At 42.3% G+C, this 12,407-nt stretch overlaps 1 protein-coding gene across 1 annotated transcript in view; it reads right to left on the reverse strand.

Moving 5' to 3' along the window:
• Nucleotides 1-5,623: 5,623 nt before the first annotated feature.
• Nucleotides 5,624-12,407, reverse strand: part of fes (FES proto-oncogene, tyrosine kinase) — a 44,863-nt gene continuing 38,079 nt past the window's right edge. The window contains exons 16-18 of the mRNA XM_036136535.1: nt 6,226-6,383; nt 5,996-6,118; nt 5,624-5,912 (exon numbers count right to left, since the gene is read on the reverse strand). Of these exons, the coding sequence (XP_035992428.1) occupies nt 5,770-5,912; nt 5,996-6,118; nt 6,226-6,383 (424 nt within the window). The 3' untranslated portion in view covers nt 5,624-5,769. The remainder of the gene's footprint in view (nt 5,913-5,995; nt 6,119-6,225; nt 6,384-12,407) is intronic.

The raw sequence follows: 12,407 nt of genomic DNA on the forward strand, positions 1-12,407 counted from the left end.
TTTCCTTGACATGGACTAGTATTTGCTGTGGAGCTCTGCAGCTCCTTCAGGGTTACCCCTGGTCTCTGTGCTGGCTGATCAATGCCCTCCTTGACCAGTCTGTGAGTTCTGGTGGTCGGCCCTCTCTTGGCAGGTAGGTGTGGTACCATGTACCATCTTCCATTTGAAGATGAGGGACTTGATGGGGCTTTGGGAGAACGTCAAAGATTTTTTTTAACCACACCCTGACTTGTACTTCTTAACAACTTGGTCCCTGACTTGTTTGGAGAGCTCCTTGGTCTTCACAATGTGATGCCTCTTGTTTAGTGGTATTGTCTGAGGCCTTTCAGAAAAGGTGTGTTTATACTCACAGATCACATGATACTTGTATTACACATGGGGGACTTCATTTTACTGAAGGTAATTGGTTGCACCAGAACTTTTTAGGGGCTTCTAACTTTCACATCAGTGACCACAAAAATGACATGCAGAGTTTCCCAAGGGTCCATCTTAGGGTCCCTCCTAATCAACATCTACATGCTCCCCCTAGCTCAGATTATAACAACAACAAAAGTTACCATAACTATGCAGACTGCACACAGGAGACATCTTGGCACTGGGTAAATGCTTAGAAGAAATTAATGCAAGGATGTGCCAAAATTTTATTGAAATGAATAAAAACAAAACTAAAGTAATACTTTTTGGACCAATAGATGAGTGATCAAGAGTTATTACACTGCTTCAGCTAGTAACCACTGATCAGGTCTGAAATCTGGGTGTAGTGATTGGAGAACATTTCCAAGGTTAAAGAACGTATGCCTTTAGCAGGATCTCAAAAAACTAAGTCATTCATTTATTTTTAGTTGAGTTGATTTCTGCAACGGTGTTTTCACAGGCAGCTGCAGCTGATCCAGAACGCTGCTGCCCGCGTCCTCACTAGGACAAAGAAAGTAGAGCACATCACCCCAGTTCTAAAGTCCTTACACTGGCTCCCTGTATCTCAGAGAATAGACTTTAAAATTCTTCTGTTAGTCTATAAATCACTGAACAGCTTAGCACCAAAATACATCACAGACTTAGTTTTTGTAAGGCACTATAACTTTTAAACATTATGCACGGTAAATCTTAAGTAAAACAGTGCACAAAGTAGAAGATGAAGTGAAAGCTGCGTAGACACTTTTTTTACTGGTTTCTAACCATGTATCTCTGCAGCAGTAGTAGTCAATCTCTCTCGTTAAATTCAACCTCTCAGCCAATCTTCACTTGAGAAAGTTGCAGAGCATTGCACAATTTTTGAAAGGCAGAACTGGAACCGAGTTTATACCTCGTGCAGTTTAATTGCTCTCCTTGCATGATTCATTGCAGTTGGGTGAGTTCCAGCTGAGTATTTTAAAAACTGGTTTAGCCACGCCTTTGTCTCATAATGCATTGCTTGTTTGCATCCTGAATCCCTACTTTGAATGGGCTGATTTAAAGAAAGATTAGGATGTCTGGAATTTATAAATCCGTCTAATATGGGGATGATCTAAATGAGAGTCCGAGTGAGAAGGTTTACACACTCAACATTGGAATAAATGTTAATTTGGGTCTTTTCTCACTGTTTTTACGGCTAATGGTTTAAAACAATTTTAAAAACAATAATATCCTGCTAATATTTGGTTAAATGTTACAAACAAAGTACACCTGAACAGTTTGCTTTCTGCAGCAGTGGGCAACAGTGGGCCTCTTCCATACTTCCTGTGGGATTTTTGAGTGCCTTTCTTATCAAAAGTTGCAGTTTATCTGAATTAGTCATTTTCCTGTCACAGACCAAGCTTTTAAAGGATAACTAACCCAAAATCCGTGGAGAAACCTGTTCACTTACCATGTTTCAACATGTCACTTTCCTCATCCTGACCACAGCAACCTTTTAACCAACACCGTGTTATGCCATAAGCTGGTTGAATATGCTTATTATTATTATTAATTATAATTTGATATTATAATTTAAATAATAAATCATTCAACTCAAAATTTTGCTATAACAAATATAGTTCAAATGGTGGTGATGTTAGCTATAAGCTTATAAGTATTTATACCACTAATGCATTAGTTAATTTGCTGTTATGAACTCATTTATGCTGGAATAAATGATCAGGTCGGACTGTTAACCGACCAGGTTTATCCAGCAGGCTGTGAGAACCCCAATGTAACTGCAATTAGAGTTTAAATCCTTATTCCTTATCACCATCCAATGATATTGTCTCTGTATTAATATCAGATGTTAACTCCAAAGGAGGTTAGCTCTGATTTCTGAATAACCATGTAACTGTGAATTGGACTGAACACAAAACAATGTCTATTCCGCAGTCGTTGGTTTTATTGAACCAAAAGCAATTCCCTGTTACAGTAATTCTCTGATTCAAACAACTTTGGAATTCTTATTCATTACTAAACTAAAACATGCAAAATATATATGTGGAAATAAAGAACAAAACAAAAATACACAATGGATTAAAATGAGCGGTTAGCAGATCTTAACTTAACTCAAAGTTGTTTAACACCGCCCTCGAAACATCGGCATTTCACGTACCAGCATTGATAGACAGAACAGCTTCGGGAATCTCACTGGACGCTTTGATGTCTTACACAAAAGCTAGTTCAGCTAAGCTACCTACAGTTCAGATACACGTCACCCTCCCAAGATGGCTGCTACGATGACGTATGAGGGGAGGTCCTAATGACGTAACCACGCTTACGCTGATGGGATAATGCCTCGCTTCGAGGGGCGCAGCTAACTGGGAGTTTAAAGCAAAGCCCGCGACTTGAGCTCGGACAAAGAGATTAAACTGATAAGGAGAAGCGAAAAGAGAGAGGGGAAGAAAGCAGGCAAGAAGATGGAAAAGAAACTGAAACAGTGACCCACGGCGGGGTTATTGATGAATCACAAATCAACACAGCAAAATCAATTGTAAAATGCATGCACATACAAAGAAAATGTTCAGCAAAATAATTCCAACTTCGTCGTGGAATAAAAGCATTAACCAACACCTACAAAGTTCTAACGCCTGCCCAGGCACTTCTAAACACCCTGTTGGTGAGACAGAAATAAAAGGGGAGACCCCGTTACTTTGAGGTGCCTCGGGCTGGTCCGGAGCGCTCCGAGTCGTGGCTTTCTGGACGCGCCTTGACGAGCGCGGTTGTCCGCAGGCTGCAGCGGGACGGGGAAAAAGCTCCTTCGTTTCTTCCTCCGGGTTCAACAGTCGCTTTGTTGGCCAGACAAAGCGGGGTCCTCTTCGATCACTGGGAGATATGGCGTCTCTCAGTCTTTTGATCAGAGGGAATTTAAAAGTACTTATTTAAGTCGACCTCCTGTTATAAAAAGCAGGGAATAACCGTTGCGTCGAAAAATCTCGGTCCAGCGAGTAATCGAACACGTGGCGTGGGATCACCCCCAACGGAATCAGCTGTGTGTGTCTTCTCGGGTTGGCTAAAAGCCAGGGAAGAAGGAAGATTGTTGTGTGTGATCGGCTTTTATAGCCATCACCATAGCAACCTTATCTTGATCGGCGGCCATTTTGCCGTGTTGCGTGATGGGAGTTGGTGGCCATTTTGACCACATGAGTTGGTGGCCATTTTGACCACATTGCATCATGGGTAACGTAGTCCGTTACGTCCCGAATTGATGCCCGCTTTCTGTCACGTCTGAACTGGCACAACAACCGTTTTAACCACACACTTTTTTTTCAGAATAGGTCTGACAGAGGAGTTATGCCTTTACATTGGGGTGAGTAACCCTTTAAGCATCATTCATACGTTTTCAATGCGGTTAAAATCTGTGATTTTCCAGAAGCTTAGTCAAAGTCTGCTTATTTAATTCAAAAGCTAGTATTTATGTGTGTGTGTGTGTGTGTGTGTGTGTGTGTGTGTGTGTGTACTTTCATAGTGTTGCTGTTTTAATCACACAGCATGTTGATTTGAGTAAAAGCTATAGTTGGTAATCCTGTTCAGAAACACTTTTTGTCATAATGGGTTAAATGCTCCTACCAGCCTGACAGTAGTCAATACATTATGTGTTCAGAAAAAGGAGGTTAAAAAAATGTATATCTGTGGTTCAGGTCTCGGGCCGAAGGGCAGTGATTGGTCAGAGTTTTGGTCCTGCATTCACTCCTTGAAGATCTGGGGGTAATGCCTTATCTATTGGTTGTCCCACATGCTAATCATTCTGACGCGCTCACGTAACGGCAGTGTACGTGCTCGTTCCTTGTTAGTCTCCGCTTGCTGGCTGCACATGCACACTTTTAGTGTTAATGTATCCGGTTAGCTTAGCATTTAGCTAAGAGGGACTTGGGGAAACTTCAGGAAAATTTCCAGAATCTACCTTTAAAACATTTTTTGTTTTGTTTTTTGCACCTTCAGTCCCCAGCATGATGTTTCCACCTCCGGGCCTCACAGTTGGTCCACTGTTCCTTGGTCTTAAATCCTCCACACATTGTTTCTGTTCAGTACGACCAAGCAGCTCAATCTTTTTCCTGTGCCATTATAATAATCATCCCCAGATGGCATTTTAGTTTGTCCATGTAGGCAGCTGCAAATCTCAGATGATCTAGAAAATTTTATTTCATGCTGTTCAATCCAAAGTTATTAAATTTCTTTTCACTATGGACTGGTGTTGCAGCAGTTTCCAGGTCCATATGTTGAGTTTTTCTCATATATCTTAACAAGTTTATTTTGTCCATAGGTAACGGCTTGGGTATGATGGCTTAAACTCGTACAGTGGTTTAAAAATGTAATTACAGGTTTTTGCATGAATAAAGCAGGGTATCATTAAGCGTCAAGAAGGCTGTGAACTTCAACCCAATGGAAAATGTATGATCTGTGCTTAAAACTGGATCCATAGCATGAAACCAACCAAGTTAAGTCAACTCTGCCATTTTTGACAGAAACAGTGTTTAAATGTCTAGACAGAAATATTCCAAAAGCTTGTTGGTGGTGACAAAAACCGTGAGTAGAAGGGGCAACATGCGAAGGGACATTTCTACAAATACTGGTGAGGAGCAAAACATGTATGAATATTTTTCACTCTGTCTGTACCAAAATTTAGTTTTTGAAATTCATTGAAGGTTTTTTTTATGCGACACCTTTAATCATGAAAAAAAATGGCTTAAAAGTGACAAAAAAAGGGTCAAAACAGGACATTGACGCCCAGGTCATGAAATCTGCCTCCCGCTCCCAAAGGGCCACCTAGGCACCCGACCTACTACCAGCGTAATTTAAGTGATTTTTGTTGTCTTTTTAATTCAACTGAAGATATAAAGTAAAGTCTCATCTTTTATAGGGTTAAAGATTGTTAGTTTTGATCAGACTCTAAAAATCTTTTTGCAGTGCTTAGAAAAAAACAAAAATAAAGCCTCTGGACCATAAAACTGGAGATCAGCAACTGGAGCGCTCAAAGCTTTTTCACATCTCTCTCTCTCTCACACACACACACACACACACACACACACACACACACACACACACACACACACACACACACACACACACACACACACACACAAAATGCCCCTAGCTGGCCAACCAACACACTGCTGACTTCTGAGAGCAATTCTCCAGACAGCTTCCACAACTAAGAGTCTAAAAAAAAAAAAAAAAAACAGATCAATAGAGTTTCTCTTTTTTATTTGATCTTTGAGTTCTGCTTCGGTGTTCAGACTCAACGTTTCACCAGAAGGGAACTAAATATATAAAACAAGTATACAGATTACTAATAAGATGAAAGGATAAAAAAGTCTAACGGGGAGGATCGTATCATGCGATTTTGCTGTGTATAGCACTGAGCTCAGCCCGGATTTTCCTGAACGTCGGTCTGTTTTTGGGGTCGTACTGCCAGCAGTTGTTCATGACCCTGGAGATCTCCACGGGGCAGCCGTGGGGAGCAGGCATACGGTATCCTGCAACGAGACTCAGGATCAGTTCTCCTCAGGATTATCTGCACTCAAGCATTTATCCGCTGGAGTTTGAGAAGCTGCTTTACCTTTCTCCACCTCGTCCCGCGTCTGCTGGTTATTCATGCTCGTGTAGGGAGTCATCCCCATGGAGAAGGTCTCCCACAGTAAGACCCCAAAGCTCCACACATCACTCTGGGTAGTATAACGACCTAGGAGAAACAGTAGGGGGCAGCATTTGCAAAGGAACCGGTGTTGTATTCTTTGGCTGGTTTTTCAGCATGCAGAGGGCAACCAGGGTGAAATGATTTTGTTCTACCATAGTTCAGGGCTTCTGGAGCGGTCCATTTCACGGGGATCTGTCTGAGGCCCCCCTCTGCAGAGTAGACGCCGTCATCTCGCTCGCGGGACATCCCGAAGTCACTGATCTTCACCACGTTGTGTTCTGCAACCAGGCAATTTCTTGCTGCAAGGTCCCTAAAAAAAAAAAAAAAAGAAGAAAGATGTATGAGGGGGAGACAAAGAGACAGAAAGATAATGTTCTGCTAAAGAAACAAGAGGAAGAGAAAAGCCAACCCTGGAAAGGAAAGAGAACACGTCTCTAGTGTTTTATGTAGGTACAATCTGACATTCTGCTGGTTGAGCAGCCATTCTTCCAGAAACCTGCTCTGATCCGTTCCCGTGGTGTGAACTGTACTCAGCCAAATCTCACGACCCCCGCCTCCTCCTCCTCCTCCTCCTCCTACAACTCCCACAGCCTCTTGATGCCTCACTTTTCAGCTCACATCTATGTTTTAACTTCTCAAAATCTTTCTTAATTTCTGAATTTTTCTAATGAATGTCCTCCCACTGCATGAAAAGTGTGATTTTCGTCACTATGCGGCACTGTAGATTGTCGTGGAAGTTCAGGTTAACGGCTGTTCACGGTAATTTGCAGGCAACACCGAAAACTGCCGTGAATTGTCAGAAATTGTCGTGGGCCTTGCTTGGCGTGGTCCCCCCATGACCCCCCCTCCTCCTAATTCTAGGAGAGGCTTTAACATGTAAATGAAAATGCTGTGAGCTATACAAATGCAAATCAGGGTTGCAGGGGGAGTTTACCCATGTCTCGCATTCAACTCCCCTTCAACTCCTCTTGGACGCGATCTACAACTTTCAGCCAGTCCGCAGACTGACGAGAAGAAACTGCTGATTGCTATCAGTGGACTGTCTCATATGAGTCAGTCGGTACTGAAGCAATGCCAAGAGCGTGGAAATGTTCAAGTCAGAAGTTTTGGTTGGGTCATTCAGGTTAAAGTAAATGAAATGGGGTTTAATGAACTAAAAATAAGTCCCACTTTAATGGAGAGGTATAGTGAGGATTTAACTATATATACAGATGCATATAAACTAACTGATAAAAGAATGGGTGTTGCTTATGTCATTCCAAAATTAAACATTAAAGTTGGAAAAAGAATGAGTGATGATTTAGCAGTTTACACAGCGGAATTGATTGCTGTGTGGCTAGCTTTGCTTTGGGTGGAGGTCAATAGGCCAAGGAAGGCAAGCTTCAGATTCCAGCTCAGCTTTAATCAGTATTTCAGTCAAAATCAAGGCAAGACATTGTGTATGATATACTGCAAGCTGCAAATAATCTAATAAAGTCAGGAATTAATATAACTCTGGTATTGTACCAGCTCATATAGGAGTAATAGGAAACGAGTTAGCAGATAAAAGTGCTAAGCAAGCAGCAAGACATTCTAATATAGATGTTGAAGTGCACTACAGCAAAGAAGAAATTAAAAGTATGGTCAAAAACATAGTTAAGGGTAAATGGCAAACATTATGGGACGGTGGGCAGACTGGAAGACAGTTCTATAACATTCAGAATAAAGTGGGAAAGAGCAGAATTACAAACAGAAGCAAGGAGGAGGAGGATGTATTTTCTAGAATGAGGTATGGACACACACGTCTAAATAAAACTGTGTTAATAATGAAGAAGCATGCTGATGGCAACTGAATTCTGTGGTAGTCCAGAGACTATAGAGCATGTTATTGTACACTGTAATAAATATCAGGAAGAAAGACAAAGACTAGTCTTACAATTACAAGGAGAACAGATGAGGCTAAACTTATAAGAAATTCTGCAAAAAAACACAGGGGAAATGAGTGTAAACTACGTAATTGGCTTCCTGAGGAATACAGGACTAATTAAAATAATTTAGTATGATCTTTTTGTTTGTTTTGTTTTGATTGGTTTGTTTCGTTATGTTTGTTTGTGTGTTTGTTTTATTTGTTTGCAACCTATTAGGGAAGGTTAGACTCCAGTACCACACTCCAGTCCAGTTGGTGGCGGTAATGCACCATTAAAGTTAGTTGCCAACCGCCATAAAAACCGGAAGAAGAAGAAGAAGAAGCAGCAGCAGCAGTGGACCGTCTCGTCAGCTAATAGTGCCGATATGAATGAGCGGTTCACTTAACTGCAGAATTCGGTAAACTCCAGGTTGCTGTCCATAGAGAACAAGTTGGCGGCTCTGCAGTCGAACAACTGTGCGGGAGAGACTAACTCCAAGAAGAGAAGACGGGTGCAGAATCCCAAGCTTAGGTAAGAATATGTTCGGTGACTGCTAGCTAAGCTAAAAGTAGCCTAGCCTACAACCAAATCTAAGATTAGCCTAGTAGCCTTGCAAAAGAACAAGCTTTATTAAAGTGTATTTTCATTTACAGGAAGCAGTATGCCGTCTTCACAACTCGGAGGCAAATTGCAGGCGCTATGAACCGGAGCGAGGCGGTGACCTCCTATTTGCTCGGAGCATTGTCTGCAATTCCAGATTGACACGATGTTGATAAAGACGACATTATCTGTAAGTGACTTCTTTTTACTGCTTCTCCTTCCTTGTTTAATGTTATTGTGACTTGCGTTTGATTTTTATTCATACCACTCTCATTTAATTATTTTCCAGCCTGGCGAAGAAGATGGCGTTGTTGGCGTGGTCTCTGGATGGATTGGACGGCCGCCGCCATTTCGTAGGCCGGTGTTGTGTTCAATTCTGTTTCCCCCGTGTCGGGAGCGCATTTTGCAGCCGTTTTCCCGGCGCTTCTAGTTGATTTCTCGGTAAAACAAATCCTATAATCATGTCAAGGTTGTAACATTCAGTTTAATCGGCAGCTGTTTACAAAATTGTAAAATAAAAATAAATAAACGGTCTTTCAGACATCTCCCGAAAACTTTGGGAAATAAAGAGCAAATGTTTCTAAATTGTCAAAAATTATGTGTGATAGGATGTAGTATACTAGAAATTTCCTTAATCCAGTAAACTGTCATATTTTATATTACAAAGGGATGTACTGGGAAGTCTACACTCTTGTGTTTTCAGGAACTCTTAGGCTGTTTCTCAATTCACGAGAACGCGCTCGCATTCTCGTGAATTGAGAAACAGCCATAATGTTTGTGTCCTGCTATCAGCCATCCCATCCTCCTCTTTCAGCAATGTAAAATCATAAATACACAGTAGGTGCTGGAATAGTGTTTTATGGCTTAACTTTTATTTGTCAGGTTAAAGTGACAAAAGTTGGAAAGACCGTTTATCTTGCCATTTATAACACAATACAGCGTAAGAAGACCTAGTTTATTTATTTTTATTCTACAATTTTGTAAACAACTGCCGATTAAACTGACTGTTACAACCTTGACATGATTATATGAGTTGTTTTACCGAGAAATCAATTAGAAGCGCCGGGAAAACGGCTGCAAAGCGCGTTCCCGACACAGGGGAAACAGATTTTCACGGGGGAACAGAATAGGGGGTTTTCAGCTGACGTCACGCTCAGGTGACTACTCAGCGCGTCCGCCATATTGGGTGGCAGTCGTTTCGCACCGTTGACCTGCATTGTATGACGCCTTAGGCAGTATTGGAAGTGAACAATGGGGAAAACGTGTTTAATGGTTGGTTGCACGGCCCGTGGAGGTGGAGATCAACGCTCTTTCTATCGCCTACCAGCCGTAATAGTGAATCAGTGTGAAAAAAAAAAAACAGCTGTCTGAACTGAACAACGCCGTCACCTATGGCTGACACGGATATCCAGGTCCGATTTGGACGGTGTTAAGCTGGAATACGTCAGAGTCTGCGGTGCTCACTTTGTCACAGGTAATTAACTGTTAAGTATTTAAAACATGTAAGAAGAATATATTAATAATAGGGCTTGGGCGTTATGACTTATTACTTTCCACGGCTGTCGTGTTGACTGCCTCCGCCGCCTCTACTGCCTATTACTACCGCGTACTGTACTCCCTCTCTCAGCCGTGTTTTAATTTGATTAATTTCACCTTAACTTGATTTCAACCATGGTAAACCGTTGCTGTATTGTGGGCTGTAACAGCGCAACACATGATCGCCATGGGAAAAACATTGAAACAGATTAATTTTCCACCGCTTTCCTGCCTGGAGGCGCAACCACGGAGAACAACTGTTAGCGATAACAAAGAGTCGGCTCGCTTGGATCGCGGCTGTAAGTCGACCGAACATAACTTTCCACAGTATCCCGATGTCAATGAGAGTGTGTTCTAAACGTTTGAAACACATAGCAGCAAGTTAAAAGTACATTACATTCGCGAGTGGTTGTTAGCGCTAACGGTTAGCATGTGCTAACCCGGCTGAGCGCAGCTTACCTTTGAACGAGTTACAGAGATAAAGAGATCGTCGGCTCGCTTGGATCGCGGCTGTAAGACCGAACATAACTTTCCACAGTATCCCGATGTCAATGAGAGTGTGTTCTAAACGTTTGAAACACATAGCAGCTAGTTAAAAGTACATTACATGCGCGAGTGGTTGTTAGCACTGGCGGTTAGCAGCTACTAAACTAGCATGTGCCAGCCCGTCTGAGCGCAGCTTACCTTTGAACGAGTTGCTGTGTTCCCACTGTTTGCTGGCTTTATGATCTGCAGCTCCTACCGGCGCCAATACGGTAAATACAACTTAATTTTGCACTGGTCATTGTTCTGCTTAAATAATTAAAGCCGCGAGCGGCGTCGATCGGCCTTGCAGCCAAGCGCCTTCGCGCACCGCCCGCCGCCGGCGGGCGGTGCAACACATTTGCGTCGGATTGTTTACATTTTTACCATCTTATTAAAACTCACCCGTCCACGTATGATGGCGATTTCCTTGATGTACATAACCAGATGTGAACTGGTTGTGAGCCTCTAGATCCTTGTAAGCTCTCATTTCCTCAAGAGTGTGCAGAGGGTTTTCACCGAACACCAGGTAATGCACTATGTCGCCGTGCTCTACATTTGGCCAATCATCTGGATTACGGCTAAACAAGGCACCGTGGAGGGCATACGGGTCCATATGGTCGATCACGGAACATTTCCTCAGATATACGTCCTTATCTGGTCGCTCTAGCGTGCTGGCGTACTTATCCATTCGCGATACGATAATACGTGTAAGACAACTAGAGATAAGGAAGTGTGCCACCCAATATGGCGGACCGGAAGTTGGCCAGTGACGTCAGTGAAAACACCCTATTGCGCACAACACCGGATCTGTCTGAACTCTGTGTGAAGCTGCAGTCCCGGTTAGAGGCGACGCCGAAGTACAGAGCCACGCACAGGAGGCGTCTGCACATCGGACCTGCCTCAGAAAGAACGCTGCCAGCAGTTACCTACAGCCCCGAGGAGGCAAACGGACAGTTCACGGGGTTGTAGTTTTTGGATCCTCGCGTTGTATATAGGTGTTTGTTTTAATAAAGCTCTTTCTTTGCATAAACATCTTCCTGGCAAATGTTCATTTCCTGTATAAATTCATTCATGTCCTTGATGGTAGCCTAATAATAGTGTAGTAGCCTACATAGGATAACATGAATATACAGCATAATATGAATGAATGAATAAATATATATATAATAAATAAATATATATATATGTAAATAAGTTATTGGGGATCTGCCAACCAATCAGGAGTGATTTTACTTGTTTAAAAGAAGTGGTTCCATCCAATACTCAGTAAGAACGTTCAAGCCTGGCCTGGCCACGTGTGGTTTTGCTGCCAATCAGGAGCGATTTTACTTATTTAAAAATAGTGGTTTCAGCCAATACTGAGTAGGTTATTCAAGCCAGACCTGGCCAGCCGCGCGGGTTCGCTGCATTCATATGCTAATTAGGACCATTAGTACAGCTGATCGCTCTCCACATACGTCAGAGTCCGGTTCCGACAATTTGTGGCACTGAAAACGGCAACAAGCGCGGGTTGCAAATTGTCGTTAACTGCCGAAAATTAGGGAGATCTGCGGTAGTTTACAGGGACGAAAATCTCACTTTTCATGCAGTGTCCTGTATTTTCACCTCTACTTTATTTTTATTTTTTTAAAGCTATAAGGCTATGAGAATAAGAGTCCTTAAATGTTTGATCTGTAGAACCGTTTCACTCCCACCAGTCCACAGTCTTTATTATTTTATTTTTCTGGACTCAGTTCAGACTGAGAACTATTGAAAATGGATCTTATCACAGCCTGTTCTCTTTTATC

This window comes from Fundulus heteroclitus, chromosome 4 (genome assembly GCF_011125445.2).
Source record: "Fundulus heteroclitus isolate FHET01 chromosome 4, MU-UCD_Fhet_4.1, whole genome shotgun sequence".
NCBI lineage: Eukaryota > Metazoa > Chordata > Actinopteri > Cyprinodontiformes > Fundulidae > Fundulus > Fundulus heteroclitus.